The sequence below is a fragment of the Eurosta solidaginis genome, chromosome 1, assembly GCF_040869045.1.
Source record: "Eurosta solidaginis isolate ZX-2024a chromosome 1, ASM4086904v1, whole genome shotgun sequence".
NCBI lineage: Eukaryota > Metazoa > Arthropoda > Insecta > Diptera > Tephritidae > Eurosta > Eurosta solidaginis.
The window spans coordinates 366,274,249-366,300,089 of NC_090319.1; the positions used below are offsets into that span (position 1 = coordinate 366,274,249).

The window sequence follows — 25,841 nt, forward strand, 5'->3', positions numbered from 1 at the left end:
GCATTTCTTACATCTGCTATTACTGAAAAGGCCTAATTTCAAACCATGTGATGCCAGTGAAGGCAGTGTCCCGTTGGTATACCCATCGTGAGGTTTAATTAATCTCTCTTAAGAGGTATGAGCAACTTTGCCAGATTTGCGCTTGGGATTCATAGTGTTTATGAGGGAATTTACAATAAACTGGTTTTTACGATAGGGTATACATCTATATATGTATATTTATTTGCCACTGAACACGCTTATTTGTGTTTGTGCCTGCAGTAACGGTAAATTTTTTGTACTTACACTATTACTTTTTACACATTTATGTGTGTGTTTGTGTTTGCTCGTTAAATCTGCAGGTGACCGCGATTTATTGCATACTTTTTCTTTTTATATCCCCAAATAGGTGAAGTGCTGAAGGGAAAAGTTCGCTTTAAAAATGCATCTGTTGTGTTTGTTTATATAAGATATTAAAGCGTTATAAATAAGTTATGTTTACATAAATATTTTTAATTAAATTAACGCGTTCAAATGCGCGTTGAATAATTACACAAATGACACGTTTGCATTCACACACATTTAGCTGCATAATAGCAAGTCTGTCAGTTACAATGAATAAAAGCTAGTTCAAATAGTGATTTTCAAATGAAGACATGTACTTCCAGTAAACCAGAATATGCGGTCCTTTGGGGTGCATGGTGTCACTGTTTAGCTGGTTGATAGCTTCAAGGCAACAAAATCGGATCACATGGCCATCCAAGATATTTAATAGACGGGACAAAGAACATCGCCATCAATCCTTTCAACATTTATTGAATTTATCATGTAGAAAAGGGCAAATTCTAGTATCTACTGTCATTCAGGCATGTGAACGAATGAACTCTGATCGCCCGTATAACCGCAAAGTTCTGCACCCACGTACTGACGGAAGAAACAAAAATGAAGAACAGGGACTTTGACATAGTATTCTGACGAATATCAGCATCACTAAGCTGTTAGTTAATAATCACGCAACAACAAAAACACGAAGCAGCCACTCTTATGTATATGTACACATTAAAGCTAGCAACACTTATGTACAAGGCAACGAAGAGATACCTCACACACAGATGTAGTCATCAGCCGAAGTAGTTACTCACACATACACACGCATATGGCTATGGGAGAGGTGTGGACTACAGATATACATGTATATAGCTGGTAACTATCCAAGCATGAGCTACAACTGTACTTGACTTTAGGAGAAATGGGTGAACGAAGAAACGAAAGTATAAAAGCAGCGCAAGTTGGTTGTGAAGTATAACTGTGAAGTACTACTTCCAAAGTAAACTAAATAAAGACCAGTTTGCAATTAAACTGGGAGTTTATTTATGGCTGGATTCGCTTAAAGTTTGGTGCTTAGGAAGTCTTTTCGTAGGCTATTATTTGATATGCTTTTTCTCCAGGAAATGAACCAGGGGCTGATCTGTTCGATAAAATATTCTTTAAAATGTGGTTGGCTTTTTGCCTAAATTAATATTGGGAATACTAAGATCAAGAATCGACCTATTTGAAAAAAAATCATAATTATCTTTAGAACAGGAGATTAGAAAAAGAGCTAAAGGGAAGAAGTGAGAAAGCGAGGTAGAGGAAGGGGAGAGGAAATTAGAGAGCTCAAGGAGGAGCTAGAGGGATAAGGATATATGTAGAAGAAGGAAAGGTAGTGGGAGAAATGGGAGGGAAAGAGGACCCTAAGAAGTTCTTTCCCAGGGGCAGATCGGTTCGATAAAATATTCTCTAATACTGCGAATACTTAGATCAGGAATCGATCTATTTTTGAAAAAAAAAAAAAATATTTATGGTTAGAAAGGGAGAGGTGTAGACGGCCGGATAACTGAGCCGTATGACGAAAAAGAGATGAAGGAAGAGGGGGATTGAAATATATGGGATAGAGATGGAGGGGTATGAAGGGGAAAAAGTAAGAAATCGGGGCAGGTGAAGGGGGAGGAATGTAGAGAGTTAAAGGAGTAGATAGAGATATAAGAATATATTTAGAAGAAGGAAAGATGGTCGGAGAAAGGAAAGGAGAAGAGAAGATTATTATTGGGAAACATAAGTATTAACCAAGAGTTATCGCTATAAGAAATAGATTTCCCAAAAAAATATAAATTTCTGAAATAAGTTTATTTGCGCTAGCAACTCGCCGGGTGATATCGGACACCTTTTCAACTGCATTTAAGAAAAATTGTGGTGTATTTCAAATAGGCTCGAATGAATATCAGAAAAGTGCAAATGTGTTTCAGAAAACGCCAATTTCAGATATTCTAATTGCATTTCACAAAATCGCAATTTTATTTCCGAAAAGGTCAAATTCATTTCAGAAAAGGCCAACTGTATTTCAGATTTTCCAAACGTATTCCAAAAAAACCTCTAGTGTGTTTTAGAAAATAGCAAATAAATTTCAGACAAATGGAAAAAATATTTTTAAAAATATCTGACTTATAACAGAAAATCTCAAATGCATTTCCGAAAATCTCAAAAGTTTTTCAGGGAGAAAAAAATACAAAATTATTTTAGGGAAGAAACATTCGTGTAGAAAATTCAAATTTCATAAAATTCTAGCAAAAATTAGTTTGTGAATGTGATTCTTGCTTTGAAAAAGTGAATAATTTTAAATAGAATTTAGGGGGTGCTAGCCATCTGGAACTAAGGCCTCCATTTAGAAATCGGTAATATAAGTACATCCACTGTGTTATCGATGGAAATGCATCATGGCTCATGCACAATTGCGAGGCTGCAGGAAGGGTTGAAGGACTTTAAATGGAGTGCACGACTTAAGGCATATTTCTGAGTTTCAGTTCTTTATCAGCTAGCTTTCGGGAGATGAGTTTTGAACTGAAAATCTCCAACATTCAAAATGTTTACTAATGTTAAGGCAGATGCTTTCAACGACTCAGCCATATGAATGTCCCACTGCTGGCTTTGCAATTGGTCTCTAAGTCATTCAGGGATTTTACTTTTGTCTCCTTAATTTCGTCTGCCACCTGGCGGCATTTTGTTTTCCACGAATTGTAGTGCCATCGACTCGCAAACTATGTGCTAAGTTTCAAGTCTCTGGATCACCGAGAAGTTAGTTAAAAGTCGATCGCAAAATTTCCATTTTAAAATTATATGTCTGTATATCTCGATCCGTGCACCACCTAGCGGATTTTTTTCACTTGTATTGTAATGTCCCCCAGATCTGAACTATGTTCTAAGGATCAAGTGTCTAGCTCAACGGGAAGTTACCGAAAATTACTTTTCCGTGGGTCAAAAATTCGTATGGAAATGAGGGGACAAACATGAAAGGGACTTAATATAAAGGTAGTACAAAAAATCAACGTTTTTCGATGTTGTTTTCGATTTTCTTTAAAGCAATATATTGGGCTAAAACTTCGGTGAAGACATACTCGAATAAATTCTTTTCCATATTCTTAACTATATTAGAAAATTGCATACTTCCAACAAAATTGTCTCCAGCTCATAATTTATGTTTTTCTATTTTGCACTTTCATTTCACCTTAAATAAATAAAAAATGCACACAACAGGGATACGTTATTGGCAATTCAGCCTTATGTACTTTCCGTTGTTATGTATGGCATCAAATTCTAAGATTGCCCTGCTAAGGTTTGTTTTGCCCATCCATATCCATTTGTTTTCTATTATTTGTGCCACAAAAGAATATTGTGTTGGCGAGGAAATCATTTGTTTTCGCGAAAGGTTGAAAGAACTGTTCATTTTTTTTTTCCATATACTGAACAAAGAAAAAGGAAAAAAATATAAATTAGTAAGGAATTACGTTCTTTTTTATAACGTAAAACATAAAAAGGTAAGCAAATTCACAGTTATGCTAGGGAAACAAACACTGATTATATGGAATTAAATTTATTTCTAGTATTTTGCATAAATTTGTACTTAAGTTGATATGTGTGTACTTTAAATAATTGCTTACTCACTACGTGATTGAGTTATTTAACCCTTTTTGATATGCGTTTTTTTTTCTCGCTCTTCAGGTGACCTTTGTCGGCCGTTGAATTGTAAGAAACGTGAAATTTGTTTACTGGAGGATGAATATAGCGCAGTTTGCGTATCGAAACGTGATTTGCACAAGAATCGGTGAGTTAAAAAAAAAAATTCTAATAAATGTGAAAATAAATAAACGGTAATTGTGTGTAAATATGTATTCACTTCAAACAAAAAACACGCGTCTTAACCAGACATGTATTTACCGAACTCTTCACAATCAAATTCTACTTACAGTGTATTGGAAGCTCATTCAAAACCTGACTGTGGGTTTCGAACTACCCCGATCCTATTTTATTGTAAAGAAACCTATTGGTATTAAAAAGCCCAAGAGTATTACTCCAAGTTTCTGGCTTGATGAACTGGATGCTAAAGCTTTAAAAAATTGCTAATGTCTCCTTATTTCACATCTCGCCTCCGCTTTCCGTAACCCTTCGTCCTTCTCTCTCTTCCTTCCCCTTTGTCGTCCCTTTCGTCTCCTTAATTTTTAACATTTTGCATTTTCATTCCAATTCTAATTTCTATTCCCATTTTTGCTCTGTTTCCTATTATTGATATTTCTATTGCAATTTTCTTTTCTGTATATATCTATTTCTATTTCCTGTCCCTTTCCAATTTTTTCTTTTATTTAATAATTTATTTTTTGTTTCTACTTCTGCCCCCTTTTTTATTCCTTTCGTGCATATTTTTTTCTATCGCTATTCTAATAATATTCCCATTACTATTTTTGTTTCTTGTTGTCCTATTTTTACTGTTGTTTTCTCTCTTTTTCCTTTATTTTCAAATTCCTTCTACTGTCCCATTTCTATTTTTCTCTTTCTATTGGATGTCTATTGGATTCTATTTCTGTTCTCATATACTACTTTTTCTACTCCTCTTTCTTTTCTTATCTATTTTCTATTCCCATTACTGTTTTTATTCCTTTTCGTAATTCCCATCTTTTCCTATTCACATTTCTATTCCTGTTTCTTCAACTCCTATTCATATTCCTTTTTCTTTTTCCCCCTATTATTTTTGCCTACTTTATTTGTATTTCTATTCCTCATTCAAATACCTACTCCTATTTCTATATCAATTCTTATTACCGTTACTCCTTCTGTTATTCCAATTTCTATTTCTATTCCTATTCCATTCTATTTATATTTATATTTAAATTTATATTTATATTTATATTTCTGTTCTTGTTCTAGTTTACACACCAACTCCTATTCTTATTTATAGCCCTCCTTCTATTTCTACTCTCATTTCTATTCCCTTTCCTTGTACTGCTCTTATTCCTATTCTTACTCCCATTCTTATTGCAACTTCTATTTGTGCTCTTATTCCATAGCTTTTTCTATTCCTATTCTATTACTTATTCCATTATACCACACATCTTTTTACTTACCCTCTTGTTGTTGTATATAGCAAATGTGCATTAGGGATAATAAGTTGAAAATTTAAAGCTTCTCCGACCCTGTTGTCAAACCTCACCTACATGTGGCGGATCCTATTTATTAAGCAGACGCGGTTCTGGCGACTCCAAATTCTTCACGGAAGAAACTCCCTTAAATGTGGTCATTTCATATCGTTTCACCAGATAGCCGGCTGATACCTTAATTATGCTTTTTTCCGAATTATCAGCTTACATAAAATCACCAAAAACCTTTGCGTAGTCTTCTTTTCCCTACAATAAGAAGAAGAATAAGAAGTTGAGAGTTCGACTGCCAGGGAAATTCGATTCCAATTACGTTACATCGGAACTTTTGATTGATATAGAATTTCGATTTCAATTTTAGTTCCGACTGGTTGGAATCAGATGTGAAAGGGAGCTCGATGAGTGGAAGGGTTCAATATAAAACATATAGATCTTAAGCAAGTTCCTTTCACAATCTGCAGTTTATTAGCAAGCCGTAGTACCAGCCTCAATTTAATACCCTGGTAAACTCGTTTCCGTTACATACCTAGTGCAGGCTTATGGCCTCGAAGAAGACTAGAGCTTATGGCTTTCATTGTCTGCAGATCACTCTCAAAAGTCACGTTGTTTTTTTAACCTTTATCCGTAACACAATATTTTTTAAGCATTTTCGCCAACTAGTATCTCTGCTGTTTTTGTTACGACTGCCAGTTTAGTTCTAAAGCTACTAAGTATCCTAAACAATGATGCCAATTTGTACTCATAACTAATTCCATACTTATAGTAGCACTTATGTACTCATACAAGTATTTATACTTATACACGTACTGATTATCTTCGACATCCTCATGCGCAATATAGCATTCTTATACAAATTCGACAACAAACCAACAAAAAAAAAATATATATAAAAAATTATAACTTTACTATAACAAATCGATAACGAATCGATAACTTTTCGCCAACAATTCGATAAGACGCCGAAACTAGATATCTAGCGTTTCGATAACAAATCGGTAAACTGATCAATTTTCGAAAACGAGTCGGTGAGAAATCGATAACACGCTGATAGTCAATTGGTAACACTCCGATAACTACTCGTACTGATTTTCTGGAACAAACTAATACGAATTATAACAATCATACATGCACTCATACTCATACTCCCACCAACCTAACATCCAAATCCCATGAGATTCATTTAATTTAAATGATTTAAGAAAAACCAAAAGTAAATTTTCCTGAAGACCCAATAAAACACACTATATCAACATTCAAGTTGATATTTTAAAAAAAATCTTTTATTTTGATTTTAAGTATAAAAATTTATTTTTGTTTATTTTGAGTTAAAATATTTTCCAACTCATTAGAATTTTCTTTTTTTGAAGTTATTCAAAATTTTAAGTTAACACGAAAACTCAATTAAAATTATTTTAAAAATTAAAGTAAAGAGTACAAAGTAGTTAACACTATATTTACTCCCCCTCCAAGAAAATTTGAAACAAACAAATTATTAATTAATATTAAATGTAACCTTTTTTGTTTTTTGTTGTTTAATGTATTTGTATTTAAATTAGTGTTAATAAGTATGTTTGCTGGTTTAAGTAAATCAATTGAAATATTTTTAATAGTATTATTGTATTGAATTGTAAATGTTTTATGTTTCTTAGATATAACTTTAAAAGGTCCTTCATAAGGTGATTCTAAATTAGATTTACGAAGAACTTTAACAAAAACATACTCACAATTTTCTAATTGTTTAGGAACGAAAACATTTTCTTTGTTATGATGAAAAACTTTAGAACGAACAAGTGAAAAATATTCTCTTATTTTATGAAGAGCGTCATTAGAAAAATCATGTTCTTTATTACTATTTGAAATAATTAATTCACCAGGTATTCTAAGTGTTTGGCCATAAACAAGTTCAGCAGATGAACATTTTAAATCTTCTTTAATAGAAGTTCGTAAACCAAGTAGAATGAATGGTAAAATGTCAGACCAATGAACCGAGTCGTTTGATGCTATAATTGCTGCTTTTAAAGTTCGATGTAATCTCTCTATCATGCCATTTGCTTGGGGATGGTAAGGAGATGTATGAATTTTATGAGAACCTAAAAGTTTAGTTAATTCTGTAAAAAATTTTGAGGTGAATTGTGAACCTTGATCTACTGTAATATTTAATGGTATACCAAATCGTGGTATATAATTTTGAATAAAAGTTTTTACTATAGTATTTGTTGAAATATCTTTAAGCGGATAAACTTCAGGCCAACGTGAAAATCTGTCAATAATTGTTAAAATATAACAATTTCCATTTGAAACTGGAAGAGGTCCAACAATATCCATATGAATATGTTCAAAACGGCCTGATGGTATTTGAATTTTTTGGATAGGAGATTTAGTATGTCTTGAAATTTTGGATTTTTGACAATTGATGCAAGATGAAGTCCAATCGTTAATCTCTTTACGCATGTTAGGCCAATAATATTTATTTTGAATTAATTTTCTAGTTGTTCTTATACTTGGATGAGATAATGAGTGAATTTTGTCAAATATAATTCTTCTCATAGAATGTGGAACATAAGGTCGAAAAGGTTGTAGAGAAACATCACACCATATATTTAAATTAATAACTGGAATATGAATTTCTTTTAAATTATTTTTAGAATTTTGATCAGAAATGGTTTTTTGTAAAAATGTATCAGTTTGCTGTTCTTTATATAAAGTTTCTAAATTTATATCTTGAGTTGAAATTGCATTTATTTCTGGAATACGGGAAAGTGTGTCGGCAACTATGTTGTCTTTTCCACGTATATATTGAATATCATTTGTAAATTGAGCAATATATTCAAGATGACGTAGTTGACGAGGAGATCTATCTACTTTAGAATTTAGAACATGAATTAAAGGTTTATGATCAGTATAAATTGTAAAAGTTCTACCTTCAAGAAAATGTTTAAAATGTTTAATTGAATTATAAATTGCCAAAAGTTCACGATCAAATGTTGAATATTTAGTTTCTGTTGTAGTTAATTTTCTTGAAAAATAAGCTAAGGGTTCTAGTATATTATTGCTAGTTTGTTGAAGAACTGCTCCAATAGCAACATTTGATGCATCTACTGCTAATGATAAAGTACCATTTTTGTCGAAATGTGTAAGTAAAGTATTTTTAGCAAAAAGTTTTTTAACATTTTCGAAAGCTGTTGTGGTTTCATTTGTCCAATTTAATTGTTTGAGTTTGTTTTTAATTGCATGTGTTAACATTTCATGCAGAGGACTAAGTTCTGTTGCTAACATTTTAATATATCTGTGATAGTAATTTATCATACCTAAAAATTTTTGTAATTTATTTATAGAAATTGGTTTTTCAAAATTTGTTATGATTTCAATTCTATCTAAAGATGGTTTAATACCTTCGCCTGAAATTTCGTAACTTAAAAAATTTAATTTATTTACACCGAGAGTACATTTTGAAGGTTTGATATTTAAATTATATTCTTCAAGTCTTTTGAAAACTGATTTTAAATGATTTATATGTTGATCTTCATTATCACTGGCAATAAGAATGTCATCAATGTATGTAAATACAAAATCGAAATCAGAAAATACTTCATTAATAAAGCGTTGGAAAGTTTGAGCACTGTTTCGTAAACCGAAAGGCATTCTTACGAATTCAAACATTCCAAAAGGGGTAGTTATTGCAGTTTTATGAATGTCTTCTTCTGCCATTGGAATTTGGTGGTAGGCACGCACAAGATCAATTTTGGAAAAAAATTGTTTGTTTTTTAAATCAATTGTTAAATCGTGAATATGTGGTAAAGGATACCGATCTGGTGTAGTAATAAAATTAAGTCTTCGATAGTCTCCGCAAGGTCTCCAATCATTTGGTTCTTTTTTAGGAACGATATGAAGTGGAGATGCAATAGGAGAATTTGAGGGTCTGCATATACCAGTTTTAACTAAAAATTCAAATTCAGTTTTAGCAATTTTAAGTTTGATTGGATCAAGACGTCTGGGTTTCGAAAATGGTAAAATACCTTTTGTTTCTATCCTGTGAACCGTATGGTGTTTAACTTTTTTAGTATAATCTGGTTCACAGGTAATAGACGGAAATTCATTAAGTAATTTTGAAAACTTATTTTCGACAATAGGAATTTTTAGTGAGAAAATATCAGAAAATCCAGAAGATCCAGTAACTTTAATTTTTGTAGTAGAATGCATTATTTCTTTATTTTTAATATTGACAATAATTCCGAATTTTTCTAAAAAGTTTGCTCCTAAAATTGGTGTATCAATATTCGCAATAATGAATGGAAATTCAAAATCTCTTCTTAAACCTAAATCAATTTTAAGTAGTTTTGTACCGAAAGTTTCAATTGAAGAACCGTTTGCTGCGGTCAAAGTAAGATCCGAATTTCTTTTATAAATTTTAAATTTAGAAAAAGGAATAACTGATACAACTGCACCTGTATCGATAAGAAAATTAAGTTTGTTGAATTTATCAAATATGAATAGGCGACGAGTAGGTTTAATAATAGTTCCATTATCCGTCACCGTCATAATGGATCGTTTCAGTTTAAATTTTGTTCGGAATTTGAATTGTGATTTTGATTAAACTTGCATGGGGGTATACATTTAAGAGCGTTATTCTTAAATTTTTTGTGATACCAACAAATATTTGTTTGTGAAGTAAAATTACGATTGTTTGAAAAATTTCTTGATCCTGAAAAATTTCGAGATTTAGATCTATTTCTATCTTTAGATCTTGAACGGATTTGTAATTGATTAATATCATTAGAAATTTTATTTAAATTTTGAAAAATAGCCGTGGTTAATTCAGTTAAATTTTTAACGCATTGTTCTAAAATATTGTTATTTATACTTGAGACTACAGGAGATTTGGAAGAATGAGGTTTATTGATTAAATCAAAAAGTTTGTCAGCTAAAATAATAATTTCATCTCTGTTTTGATTATTATTGGAAGTCAAATGAATTTGTATTTCTTGTGGTAATTTACGAATCCACAATTTAAAGAGTAATTCTTGGCTAACTATGGAGGCAGAACCTATAAGTGATTTCATAAATCTGAATAATTCAGATGGTGAACGATCACCAAGTTCAGTTTTTGAAAATAATTGTTCTAATCGTTTTTCTTCGCTAAGAGAAAATCTTTCACATAGAATTTTTTTGATTGTATCATATTTATTAAAAAGAGGAGGAGGGTTAATAACATCTAAAATTTTAGATATAGTATCTCGTTGAAGAGTAATTAGAATATTTTGAAATTTTAAATTATCATCATTGATATTGTTAATTTCAAATTGTCCTTCAACAAGCAAAAACCAGGCATCAGGACAATCTTGCCAAAATTGTGGTAATTTAATAGATTTAGTAGAAGGAAAATTTGTAAAGTTATCTTGTGTTGAAGTATTTTGTGTTGTATTAGAGATGTTGTTTTGTGTTGTATTAATGTTAGAATTTTGAGTTATATTGTGAGTCATTGTGTTATTTGTATAGTTGTTGTTTTGATTTTCCGAATTTGTAAAATTACGGGTTCGTATTGGTGAACGTAGAACCATATGACAAAAAAAAAAAAATGAAATGAAAAATTTGAAAATTAGAAAATATTAAAGAATTTTTTTTGGAAAGGGAGTTAACAATTTAAATAAAATATTTATTTTTATATAAAAAAAAAAATAAATTTAAATAATTTATATTAAAATTGTTAAAATATAAAAATATCTTAAAATAAATTTGAAAATTTAAAAGGTTTAAAATTTTAATTTAAATTATAATTGAAAAATTTTTAATTTAATATTAAAATAAAAATTATACTTACATAAAATTAAATTTAATAAAAAATATTAAAATTAATAAGTAGTTGATTGATGATTTTAGAGATTTTGAGGGAATAAATGGCGTTTTTTGGACGTGATAAAAATTAAATTCATTGCTGTTGCTGTTTATGCAATGGCTTTGTTGTTTTCTTTATAAATCTCATCATTTTCATCGTGATGTCTTATACTTTAAATCCGTTCTTGTGTGTATTTTGCGTAAAATTGTTGTAATAGCTCTTGTTGTAGTGAAGTGGAAAACTTAACCATTGTTTTAAGCGTAGTATGTTGTTTTTTAGAGTTCTTTATTAATTAACGATTCGTAGAAAAATTTTATTTTTATTTATGTTGCATAAAATTTATAGTATGTCTACTAGTAAATTTCTGCTATAAGTACTTTATGTTTTTATTTGATTGTCCGCACTTATTTTTTGTTTTTGTTTCGTATATAGAATTTACAGCGACTGTTATATGCAATTTGCACAAAATATTGTTTATTAATTGAAGTATATTTAAGTTTCATTTTTTTTTTTTATCGATGTGCGATTTACAATTATGGTACTATGATTTTACTTTTTAATTTTTTATTGTTTCTTTAAAAGTTTTAACAGTTGGTTAAACTATTTTGTTTATCAAATCTGCTAAAATTTGGTTTCCGTTTTCGGGTGTTTCCACACAGTCACATCTACGAATGTCTATGGACTTTCACTTATTTTCACAATAGTAAATGTTTTAGGCACTTTCAAAACGAAATACTTTTAAAGTTAATTATAGCTTCGTATTATAATCACTAAATTCATAATTTTTTGTTTCTGTTTTCAAGTGTTGATTCTCAAATAATTTTTGTTTTTTGTTGATGCCGAATGTATTTCCAAATTGGATTTTAAGTAAACAAACTGATACAAACGTTTAGTCTGTTTCGCACAACTATTTAAGTCGTTGTAAATATGACGGAGTAGTTACTTTAAAATTGCGAAATTTTTTGTTCAAAAATCATTTATCACAAGCACGAGGTATTATTTATACAAGCACGGACAGATATAGATTCAGATAATAAATGTATTTTAATTAAAAATTAGCGAATGGAAATTTTCGTAATCATTACAGTCATTAATGAAATAAAATATTTGCGCAGGATCGTTGGTAGGATCGCCAATATATCAACATTCAAGTTGATATTTTAAAAAAAATCTTTTATTTTGATTTTAAGTATAAAAATTTATTTTTGTTTATTTTTGAGTTTAAATATTTTCCAACTCATTAGAATTTTCTTTTTTTGAAGTTATTCAAAATTTTAAGTTAACACGAAAACTCAATTAAAATTATTTTAAAAATTAAAGTAAAGAGTACAAAGTAGTTAACACTATACACACACATTTTCAGCAACACCTGCACACCTGCATACAACTAACGTTAAAACAACACTCAGCAAATCCAACTGAATTAACTACTTTAAATTCCACAAAGCTTGTTCCAGCCCTTCACTTTAAAATTCCATTTGACCAAGTCCTTAATGTAAAATTAAAATAAGTGCCCATCCTTGCACAGTTTGGAAGCCACAGCTATCCCATACTTGAGAGTTGAGCACAAGTGTCTCTTGAGTTAAAAGTAAAATTATTCATTTATCCTTAGTATTATTCTTTCTGCTCTACTAACACCTCAACTCACCTGCAGCATTACGTATACATTCTCACAACTATTTACCAAACAATTTTGCTACTCCCACCGCAATACTCAATGCATATAAAAGTAAAAAAAAAACATTCCTAGCTGCTATTCTTGTTCAACTAATTATTTTTTATCTTTTACCGCTCTCTTTTTTGTCGCGTTGATCTATAGTGATGAAATAATCACCAAAGCCAAGTACTTAGAGGAGGAAGCAGCTAATCGACGCGCCAATAAGGATATTGTGAATAACAATAACAACGACAATGAGAATGATGATGAAGATGTAAAAAATTTTAGCTCCGATGAGGACTCCCGTGAGGATGATGTCTTCTATGAGAATAATAATACAGCTAACGATAAGGACGATGAAGAGGATGAAGAGTAAGTTAAATGTGCATATATGTATGTATTTTTGTATGTATATATGTATAGAAAAGGATTGTATTAATTGAATCCTGAACAGTTGACTGGATTAGCCAGTGGATTAAAAATGAGTTACTTCACATTACATTAACTAACAGTACACATTTTTTTTTATTTGAGCGATTGTGAGAAACAGTTAATGATGTACGGTTGAATGTATGTTATGCTTAAGTAAGATGACAGCGCGAACGAATCAATGGCATAAAATGCTATAATATGGTCAGGCATGTTTTAAATATACATGCCTTGTTTTTTTTTAGTTCTTTGTACAATTTTAGTTTTCATTTCATGCTTCCATATATGGCTGTAAGTCGTATTGGAATTTCGAACGTCATCTCTAGATTGAACATTTCTTTGAAATTGGAGTAAAAGTTCGAGAGCTAATGTTGGTTTACGACTGATGGTATGGTGCTGGTGCAAAAACTTGTATGGCTATTCAATGGATAGAGCTGTCCAGGACAACTGCCTTTAGGACTGTCCCAAACTATTATTTCAAGGATGTGTCACCAATTTTTAAGGAATATTTTATACGTATCTGCTTCATAATAAACCGACGAGCCTTCGATAACAAATTGGTAGTACTTTGATAACAAATCGATTACCTTTCGATAACGAATCGATAACTTTCGAACAGCAAAACGATAACAAGCCGATAAAATATATCTAACTTTTAGATAAGACATCGGGAACTTTTTGGTAAAATATCAATATTTTTCGATTAGGTTAGGTTAGGTTAGGGTGGCAGCCCGAGGGCACACTTAGGCCAGTAGTACTAGGCCCGTTGTGATACCACGTAAAACACCGTTACCTTTCCTCTTCGAACCATTTTGAGGACCTGATGAAAGCTACCAGGTCCTTGACGTCATGCTCCACAACCTGACTCATAGTACCAAGAAATGGAGCTCCCAGAAAGCGCTGCCGTGCTCCGCTTAGTGCTGGGCAGTTGCAAATGAGGTGAACCACCGTTTCCTCCTCCTCATCCTCTTTACAACTCCTACAGCAACGACGAGAAGGCGCTCCTAGCCTTTCTGCATGTCTACCTATGAGGCAATGACCGGTTAGTGCCCCCACAAGTGTGGAAATTGTATCCCTTCTTAGGTTGTACACGTGACGGGACCTTTTAGGATCCCATTTAGGCCAGGTTTCTTTCGATGTTCGACACCCCGGTGTTTGTAGCCATCTTTCGTCGGCTTGACGGTAGATGTGCTCTTTTAGCATTAGCTTGCATGTGGACAGGGGCATACCTAAGCGTTCTTGTCCAGGAAGAACCTGCTTGGTTGTACCCTGCCTAGCCGTGTATATGGAAATGCTGTTGCTCATAGCAAGGCACTTATCCGACTCCGTCCAGTCATCCCTGCTGGGTATGTTTATCTCAAAGTTGGTTTCCGCAACTGTTGTGGTCGCACAGCGATCCGTGCTAGGAGGGAGAAAACTGTATTTGTTTAGTATACTTGAGTGTCCTGTGGTCCTGTTGTTCCAACACGACAACTCCCTTAGACGCAGGGCTGACGTTGCCGCTGCTCGATGACCAGCCAGATCCTGTGGACTTTACCCAACAAGTTTAGGTTTGACGCCTGCTAAAGGCTGGCCACCATACGACTACCCCATACAGCAGTATGGGTCTGATAATCGCGGTATAAATCCATCTGCATATGTTGGGGGTGAGTCCCCATTTTTTGCCAATGGCTCTTTTACACGTATATAGTGCAATGTACGCTTTCTTTTGTCGCTGGATAACGTTGTCCTTCCAGTTCAGCCTTTTGTCTAAAACTACGCCTAGAAATTTGGCTTTATCTGCCAGGCTTAGGCGCCATTTAGTTCTGGTAGGTTCAACGATGGTATCTTGTATCGTTTGGTATATAAGACAAGCTCTACTTTATCAGAGTTGACGTTGAGTCCACATCGGGAAGCCCACAAGGAAACCTCTCGCAATGCTACCTGCATCAAGTCGCATAAAGTTTGAGGGAACTTGCCTCTGTAGATAATCGCTAGGTCATCAGCATATGCCACGACCTTCCCGCTCCCCCAACTAGTATCTCTTAATAGCGAGTTTACCGTTAGGTTCCATAGTAAAGGGGAAAGGACACCACCCTGGGGCGTGCCCCTTGCGACAAATCGTGTTATATCAACCTTCCCCAGTGAGGAAAGCACTTTCCTTCCCCTGAGCAGTTGATCAATTAGTCCCACTAGGGGTCTATTTACGTCCAGATCAGTTAAAGCATTGTTAACGGCGTCTGGACTTATATTGTTGAATGCTCCTTCAATGTCTAGGAAGGCCACAAGACAATAATCCTTTTCGAACAAGGATGTTTCTATAGTAGACACTAGGCTGTGTAGCGCAGTCTCCACAGATTTACCTTTGGTGTACGCGTGTCGATAGGCCGAAATGAGATTCCTATCAATGCTTGTAGTGAGAAAATCGCCAACTAATCTCTCTAGAGTCTTGAGTACGAAGGATGAAAGACTGATAGGTCTGTAGTCCTTCGGCTCGTAGTGAGAGGCTTTGCCTCCCTTAGGAATGAATATGACCGTGGCGCTCCTCCATGCACACGGAATATAGTTCATAGCCAAACAAGCGGTATATATGTGCCGCAGCCAGTTGGCTGATAACTCCAAAGAGTAGATAAGTTGAGCGGGTACAATCCCGTCTGGTCCAGCAGCCTTAAAAGGTTTAAAACTTTTGACTGCCCACCTCACCCTCTCCTCAGTGATGGGTATATTCACAGCTTGGTTTGCTGCAGGTACTTCCGGTGCGTTGGTCATATTTCCCGGGAAATGTGTGTCCAGGAGCAGCTCTAGAGTTTCCCCTTCTGTGCTGATCCAGGTACTATTCGGTCTCCGCAGAAAGCTAATAGTTTATTGCGTCTTAGAAAGCACGCACCGTAGCCTGGATGTGTCCACGACACTTTCGACTCCAGTGCAGAAATTTCTCCATGAAGTTCTCTTCGCTTGTCTCAGGACTTTTTTGTAGGTCCTTAGTTTGTCCTTGTATTCTAGCCATTGTGACCCGTTATCAAAGAATTTGGCTTTGTTAAACTGTTCTCTACAGGATTTACGAAGTAGGTCCAGATCATGGGACCACCAGTGAGGTTTACGCTTACCGCGTGGTTTTGACAATGGACAGGCCTGTTCTAAAGCATTTGAGAATGCCGATGTGAAGGTCTACCAGACCCTCTAGCTCCATCGTTGATGAGGGGCTTTGTGGGGGCAGTTCTGGTAGTTCTCTTGCTAACAGTTCATTATGTAGTTCCCAGTTTGTATTACGTGGGTTACGTCTCGCAATGGGCTGATCGACGAAGAACTCTAACATTACTTCAATATACCGGTGGTCTGAAAAGGAATGTTCCTCAAGAACACGCCATTTTTTAACCCACCCATAAACGCTTTCGCTACATATAGTGAGGTCAATAACCTCTCTACGGTTTTTAGTAATAAAAGTTGGTTCATTACCTACATTGCAAACTACAAGGTTAGTTGTTAAAAGGTACTCAAAAAGTGACTCACCACGAGTGTTTATGTCGGAACTACCCCACTGCACGTGGTGGGCGTTTGCGTCTGTCCCGATTAGCAGATGGCCTTTGCTTGAGTCGGCCACCAGATCCTTTACCGTCTTTTGCGGAGGAGGTTCCTCTGCGTCGTACGGCATATAAACGGAGGCTAGCGTTAATTGGGTGCCTCCGCTTGCCAAGCTGGCCGCTGTAACGTCACCATTGCTATAATTAGGTAAGAGAAAGATATTTAGCTCAGACTTTACTAAAATGCATGTTCTCACTTTACCTTCATCTGCAGCTCGGATGAGCTTAAACCCAATGGCCCCCAATCCGAAAATCCTTGAGTTGTTCACACAGGGTTCTTGGATAAGGACCACTTCGACGTCGCCTTTAGAAATGCGACTGATGAGAGCAGCCGAGGCTGCCTTACTTTTGTGCAGGTTTATCTGAAGCAACCTCAGCATGAACTAGCTCAGACTCCCCTGCATCCATCACCGTGGTGTTGGGATCCTCTCCGCCGCTATCCAGCAGAGCATCCTCCATTGACAAATTGTCCAGAGCCCCTGCGCAATTTGACGTGGCGGAGATCAGGCTTTCGGCGTCGGAGATTTCCGCTTCCACTTCGGGTGCCTCAATGTCCGTGTCCAAAGAGCCACTCGAAAGGGATGCGCGATGTGCGTCCCCACGGTATACGTGAATTACGACCTCACCGAGGCCATAAAACACTCTTCTTTTGCTCCGTCTAACGGGCTCGAGAGCTTCCTTATTCGCGGCAACACGACCTGTCTCCTAGGTCCCACAGCGTCCTCGACTTGGATGACACTCCAGTCCTGTGTTGGGAGAGCCGGGTTCATCAGTTGCAGCATCCTGAGAATTCTCTTAGGTTCTGCTGGAACCCATGCCCTGGCACTTGGCCGAGCCGGAATGTCATTCCAGTCGACGACCTCGATAATCGCCCCGGGATAGACTTGTCCCAGCTTTGCGGCTGCTGCCTTGTACAGCGCAACAGACCTTCCATCCTCGCAAGCGAGTACCTTGATTTGGCCCTGGTACCATCCTGCATCAGAACCTCGCATCGGACTACCCGGAGACTCCATCAGCACGTCGAGAACGGCGTTACCGATTTCATTCCGGACGTACGGCCACTGGTCTTTAGGGATTGCACCACTGTCATTCCCTAGGTCCAGGATTCCTATAAGGATCCGGCCCTTGGCTACCTCGGTAAAGCTGGGTTTGGCTACCGCGGGGTGATTCTGGTGCCTTTTCGGCGGTGGTTTGATATCCTCATCAGACCTTTGACGCTTATATGGGGTTGCGCTTGTTGGCAGAGAACCCCCAAAATTCAGCAGTAGAGCTCGCGCCCTTTCCACCGAATTCCTGGCGTTCTCTGACAGCGTTTCCAGCGGAACACCCTCATAACTTGACAGGACTTTTGCAGCCCTTCTCTTGTTCCTGTGGAACGATCCCTTGTGGGACTCTTCTTGAGAAGGGGTCCGACCCGTAGTTGCCCTCGCGGTCGTACCCCCGGATGATGTCTTCCTTATGGCTCCTTTCTCCTTTGGCTCAGTGTGACCAGATCGTGGGACCTCTGCCACAGCCGTGGGGAGAACAGTCGCCATACCGGCGTCAGACAGGCGTCCAGCATCAGCAGGCGCGTCAGTATTCGCCGTTGCCAGCGCAGCTACCTTCGCCGCCATACTGGTGCTTGCCCCCGTCCGATCACCTAAGACTGTGTTGACTGAGGTTGCCCTCTTGTCGTCCATGGGGAGCCGACCCGTCGTTTCCAACGCAGTCGCTCCCCCGGTTAAAGTAGCTGTTGCGGCCCCGTTTTCCCTTGGCTCGGAGTGGCCAGGTCCAGAGACCCCTGCCACAGCCGTGGGAAAAATGGTTGCCGTTCCGGCGCTTGGTCGGTGTCCGGCAACAGCAGGAGCGTCAGGGTTCGCCGTTGCCAGCGCAACTCCCTTCGCCGCCATACTATTGCCGACCCCCACCAAGTCGCTCTTCCCTTTAGCATTGGTAGCATTGGTAGCCCTCCCTCGTTCACTAGGGCGTATGGATGCCAATGTTGTTGTCCTTCTCCCTGTGTAGGAGGACGAAGTGTCTTTTTCCTTGTTTTTTTTTTTTTTGTTTTTGTTGTTCATCTTGTTCGTATGACCCCTTGCTAGACGAGGCCAGCTTAGGGTCACCTTATTGAAAGGGCGAAAAGTGTCGTCCACCGCGGCAGAGCCCCTTACCGCGGTAAGACCATTTCTACTCTCTGAGGCGGCCCGGTGTCAGAGAGGCTCCGTAAAAATACAGCCAGATTAACCTCGCGGCTGCAAACCATCCAATGGGCACGGTGCCGCATAACACCCTGGATTGGGAGGGGGGCAGATGTTGGTCATCGCTCACCCTAGGACTAGGCCAGCGCAGTGATGGAGATCCATATGAACCTGCATCCTACTGGGTGGCATAGTCCCGTGGTCAGCGACTAAGCCCTCGCATCGCGGCAAGATGTCTGCCCTTCGCGAGGGTATTTTTCGATTAAAACTCGATAAGTTTACGAAAACGATTCGTTAGGAAAATGATAGCACTTTGATAACTAATTGACTATACTCCCATAGCAAAGCTATAACTTTTCGATACCAATTCCATATCTTTTTTACAACGTATCAAGCACTTTTCGATATGTAATCGACAATCTTTCGATAATAAATCGATGAGTTTTCGATAACAAACCAAAAACTCGTCAATAAAAATCGGTTACTCATCGATAAACTTTGTTATCGATAGCAAGTTTATAACGTTCCATTCTTTGCTGATCCTTTCCGAGTATAGCTCGATAATCGATCGAAAACTTTTTGATTTGTAATCAACAATTTTTCGATAATAAATCGATGACTTTTCAATAACAGTCCGATAACTCGTCGATTAAAATCGATAACACGCCGATAAAATATCGCTAATTTTAGATAAGATATCGATATTTTTCGATCAAAACTCCATAAGTTTTCGAAAATGATTCGATAGGAAAATAATAGCACGTCGATAACTAACTGATTATACTCCGATAACAAAGCTATAACTTTTCGATACCAATTCTGTATCTTTTTGACAACATTTCACTTTTCGATATGTGATCGATAATTTTTCGACAATAAATCGATGACATTTCAATAACAACCCAAAAGCTCGTCCACAAAAAATCGATAAATTATCGATAAACTTTGTTAGTGATAGCAAGTTTTATTACTTTCCTTTCTTAGCCGTTCCTTTCCAATTATAGCTCGATAATCGATCAAGAACTTTTCGATTTGTAATCAAAAATTTTTTTATAATCAATCGATTACTTTTCAATAACAGTCCAATAACTCGTCGATTAAAATCGATAACTTATCGATAAACTTTGTTATCGATAGCAAGTTTATAACTTTCCTTTCTTTGCCGTTCCTATCCTTTCCTTTTCTTTCTTTTCTATCCTGACCTTTGACCAGCAAGGTGAATGCGCGTTAAACAAAGCTATAACTTCTCTTCATCTTAGAATACCAGACCGATGATGTAGCCATTCTACTGCTATATGACCTGGCGAGGCAGCTGAATCCTGGAGACGCTCATATTAGAAATCTCAACATGGACATCATGCGGCTGGTACATGAAGACAAACGTGCCGAATGGAAATATCATCTAATGAACTGTAACCGATCCACCGTCAAATCCGTCAAAATACAACGATAAGATATCAATTGTATTTGGCGATACAATTTTGAGCCCAAAGAAATACGCGAGCGTTTTCTGTTTGTAATGCATCCTTCAGTTAACAAGACTAGACGTCATGCAATAATACGGGTATATAATAACTCCAATCACGACGTGTCGCTTATCACCGTCACCCCCGCTATGCTTAAAGAAGGCATTAAAAAGTCCAATCCTTCCAAATCAATAGACCGAGACTAAGTAACCATGCCGTTGCTAAACTTCCTCTGCGATGAGGGTATCAGCTATCTAATACATGTTTTCAATTTTTAATTGAAGTCTTTTGTCGTAGCTAAAATGTTGGAAACTGGTCTGGTCCCTTATTTTACCGCAATTCTTAGGTTGGCCAGCCATCAACATGGCTTCGGGAAATTGCGTACCACAACCACCGCGCTAAATGCCATAAACACCCAAATAGTTTATGGACTGAACCGGGACTTAAATGTTGGACATTCAATCATATCGTTGACACTACGTTACTTACTGTCACAAGATACTATGTGTAACGTTATACAGCAATCTTGCCTTTGAGGAACATACCTAAAAAATTTTATCTGAAACATTAAACCGCAACAAAATAAAAGGAAAGGATTAGGAAACGTGGCTAACGACTTACAAAGCCGGTTTGGTCGCCTGACTTTAAAAACACACGCAGCAGAAATCTGCTGATAGGCTTAAACTCTGCCATTATAAATGCTAAGGGATTTCTCATTATGACGCCTGAACGTCACCTACATACTGAGGCAAAAGAACTCAATATAAAGGAGCATTATGAACGGCCGAAAACAAATTTTTGTGGAATTGTGAAGAAACGTATGAATCTAGTAAACAACTGATTCATCTATCCTCCCCTTCCAAAGGTATTAGTAGGCATAGACTTAGGTAGATAACACTATGGAAGGGGGCAGAGCACTGCTAATACAACAACAAGATTAAAGCATGTGTGATTCTTTATCGATTCAGCCCATGTAAAACCCTTTATTATAGGTGTCGCCGCCAGTATTTGGAAGGGGGAAACCTACACCGTGTTGAGAGGGACAGATGGAGGAAGACATGAACCTCCTTGGTGTACATGACTTAATGAATTCACTTTTTATGCCGATAAACAGTGGGCTATGCACTGCTGATGTAAGAAATCGGAACCGAAACCGCTTAAATTACGCCTTTAACTCTTCAACCATATTGTATCGAATTTTTGGAAATTCCTCTTTTTCCAAACTTTATGCTAACGTTCGAATCGCTAAACTTTTGAATAAATAACTCCAATATTCTGTAATGCAAAATGGGCTTTATTAGACTACTTTGAAGTACTTCACAGTAATACTTATACTTCACCCAATAGCGTGCTTAAATCAAAACTGATTACTGACTACTCAGCTTGCGCTGCTTTTATACTCTCCGTTGCTTCATTTGCATACTTCTACTAAAGTCTAGACTTTTCGCCTTCTAGAACTGCTGTATCTCCTGCTTGGTAATTGAGCTACATATATACGGGTGTATGTGTGAGTAACAACTTTGGCCGATGACTACATCTGTGTGTGAGTTATTTCTTCGTTGCGTTGTATGTATGTGTGTAAATGATGTTGATTTGTACACCAGAGTGGCAGCTTGCTTTATTGTTGTTTATGTACTAGTATCAGCTTAGTGATGCTATAATATTCGTCACAATATTTTCACTTGAATTAAGTCAGTGAAAACCCATTTATCGCATGACCATTGGAAATTTGGTTAACACCCCTTGCTAGCGATAAAATGTCAATAGACGTTATATCACAAGTTAAACGAAACCCACTACTGAGCAGACTACTCAGGCGATTATATCTGTTGTCACACATACATATTACACAAATGTACGTATGTACATATGTATGACAATTGAGATATGCTCAAAATCGATGATGTGCATGTGATTCATTCATCCTCCTTACTCTTGGACAATCTGTTTCGGGATAGCTTCAATAATAAAACACCCCCTGTGTATTTCTCTGTTGTTCACTTGAAAAGGTTAAATGGCTTTATAAACAGGCCAATAATGTTGTTAAATAGTAAAGCCCTTACGGCAATACAAAATACACCGAAATTCATGAAAGCATTATCTGTACACGAGCAACGGGCATGGCTGCTTTTTAAATTAAGCTATCTGTAGGTAGGAAATTGTGGTGAAAGGAATTAAGAAAGAAAAAGGTAAAAGGTAATCAATAGTCAGTGGGAAATTAAAGCGATACAATGAAAATACAAACATAAGTACACTTTAGTAGCGATAGAAATAAATAAGCAGCGATGGATTGAAGGTCCACTTTTTTTATATTGTGAAAAATGTCGGCTTTTGGCGGTTGGTGCATTAATAAGAGATGATCGCTTATATTTAAGGTACTTTTTTTTTGTGAGAGAAAATATGGCTACTCATACATTTGTTCAATTACAACATTCAACTATAACCTTATATGGCTATATTCCGACTCCATGCAATGCCGTCATCATTTTCAAGCACCATAATACAACAACGTCATCGAAATATGTCGACAATTTTTCCACATCGACACCAATGGCAGCAAAACAATAACAATAAAAGGATGCTACCATGACAAAAATAAACATAAAATTTCCTAGAACATGAAAGCATGAGTTGTTGGTGTGAGTATTAGGGATGGGCTTACCTCGAGTTTATAAGTTTACTAACAAAGCCAGTCAATTCACTAATATAATCACATTGGCTTGAAGGCATATCGATGGAATAGCTACATTGGGGTGATAAGTGCTTGGAACGAGGGCCTGAAGATGTATGCTATGAAAACTTTGGTGTTTTCTTTTTAAGTACATATTACTTAATTTGCTTTGATGACTAAGAAGAAGGATAACAATTAAAGGCCAAGGAAGTTGAAAGAAAAATAAAAAGTTGCAGCATGCAATTGAGTAGAACCAGAGAAATTTAATAAAAAGAAAATTATAAGGGACACATTTGAATGGGAAGTAAAAAGCAACAGAGAAGGGATAGCAAGCAAAAGAAATAGAAGTAACAGAAGAAATAACATATACAGGAAAGGGGGAAGTGATAGCAGATGAGCTACTGGGAGGAGAAAAAGAAGACAAGTTAAGTGAGGAAGAAACGCAACCCCAAGTGGAAAGGAAAATAAGAAGAATATTGAGGGATGGAAAACCTGTGGTAAGAAATAGAAAGATTAAAAGAAGAAAACGAAGTAATGGAGGAGGAAAAGAATAAATAGCAACAGAAAATGATTGATATCGCTAAGGACGACCAATAAAGGAAAGGTAAACGAATTTATTAATTAAAGAAGGGTTCACGCCCCGGGCAAAGCAACATCAAAATTTTAAAAACAAATATTTCAAACAGAAGAAAATTTTTCCAAGCGGGGTCGACCATCGGCAATGTTTGGCACTCCGAGTGAATTTCTGTCATTAAAAGCTTCTCAATGAAAACTCGTCTGCCTTGTATATGCCGGTCGGAGTCGGCATAAAACAAGTAGGTCCCGTCTCGCCAAGTTGTAGGAAAAATTAAAAAAGAGCACGACGCAAATTGGAAGTGAAGGTAGGTAGGTTGAACTGGCCGGTCCATGAGGACCTCACATAGACTGATTGAGTCCGTAGTGTTACCAGAAGTTAGTTTTAACGACCAAACTGAAAAAGCCTATCAAAAACTAGGACCTATGTTATAAAATAACTCCGTCCTCTTGGCAAATACTAGAAGCTTCCTAGGACTTAAGCCACTTCTACATCTGACAGCTGTATCACTCCTCATAGCTGGAGTCTTAGCCTGGCAAGTGCAGGGCACGAGCACAGAACTTGCTCTATCGTTTCCTCCTCCAACCCGCACTTCCTACATCTGCTATCACTGACCAAGCCTAATTTAAAGGCATGTGACGGCAGAAGGCAGTGCCCAGTCAGAATACCCGTCATGAGTCTACAGTCCTCTCTTCTTAATGATAGAAGCAACTGTGCTAGTCTAAGGTTGTAAGACCTACACATAATCTTCGACACTTTACAGCCCCGCGCTTGAACCCACGCATTTCCCGCTTGGTCGATCATGTGCACCTCTCGCCTTCGCTTAATCTCGCCCAATCTAATAGGGACATCCCAATTGGAAGTGAAGCTCGGCCTAAAATCTCTTCGGAGGTTTTTACGGCTTACATTTATTTTATTTATTTATTGAAAAGGAAGAGAGCGAGAAGTTAAGTTAAATAAAACTTAAAAAAATTTATATAGGAAAAAAGAACAAAAATGAAAAAAAAAAGAAAAAAGTAAAAACGCATATTAAAAATTGATGGAAATAGAAAGAGAAAGGAAAAGATGAAGGAAAAGATAAAGAAAATGGAACAGACAAATAAAAAAAAAAATAAATGTTTGCTTTGAAGAAGCTTTACGACCGAAATTATTAATATTAGAGGGCAAAGTCAAATTTTCCACGTACCTAAAAATAAAATTAATTCAATAGAATAATGCTCCCTGAGGAAGACGCTCGAGCGTCGAAACGCGTAGCAAGGAAAATGCGAAATCCGCCCAAGGAAACGGTATAGTATGAATCTGGCTCAAAAACCAAACATTTCAAAAAACTGAAGACAACTACATAAAAACTAAATGAAAACCACAAAAGGATCACCGATTAGGATAATGAAACGGAAAGAAAATTGAAAAGAGGAACATAACAGGATGTAAAAGGAGAGAAAAAGAAAGGAGAAAAGGAAGCAAAAAAAAAACAAGAAAGGTTAAAAGATAATAACTGGGAATATAAAAAAGAAAATGTTACATTAAACAAAAAAAATTAAAAAAGTTGCAACAAAATGAAAAAAGGAAATTGATTTGGAAAAACAAATGATATAACCACAAGAATGAAAGTTCAGGAATAGAAATGAAGAATGTTAAGGAAATACAAAAAAAAATTGCATTAAAAAATTTCTAAAAACCAAAATTGAGATTCAGATAAAATGAAACAAAAAGGAAAAATATACACTAAAAAGAAAAAATATAAAATCGAAAAAGTAAGCAAAAAATAACAACACAAATAAAAGAGAAAATAATAAAAGAAGAAAATAAAAGGGTGAAAAGAAAAGGGATAAAGAGAATAACTAGAAACAAATATTAAATGGAAACTTTAATGGAAAACAAAATAGAGTAAAATTTACCGGGAGAGTAAGAAAAAGGGATGAGTAGTCTAAAAGGAAAGGGGTTGCGGAAAGAAAAGGGAAAATAATGTAAAAAGGGAAGAGGAAATGAACTTTTCACCATAGCAAGGCAGTAAGAGAAGAGGCGAAAGATGT

The 25,841-nt window shown here is 36.2% G+C and overlaps 1 protein-coding gene across 6 annotated transcripts in view; it reads left to right on the forward strand.

Annotated features, from left to right (window-relative positions):
- Cow (Proteoglycan Cow) overlaps positions 1-25,841 on the forward strand; it is a 289,126-nt gene that overhangs the window by 204,739 nt on the left and 58,546 nt on the right. For all 6 annotated transcript variants that reach the window (XM_067762882.1, XM_067762883.1, XM_067762881.1 and 3 more), the window contains exons 4-5: positions 4,015-4,117; positions 13,094-13,303. In XM_067762882.1, coding sequence (XP_067618983.1) covers positions 4,015-4,117; positions 13,094-13,303 — 313 coding nt within the window. The remainder of the gene's footprint in view (positions 1-4,014; positions 4,118-13,093; positions 13,304-25,841) is intronic.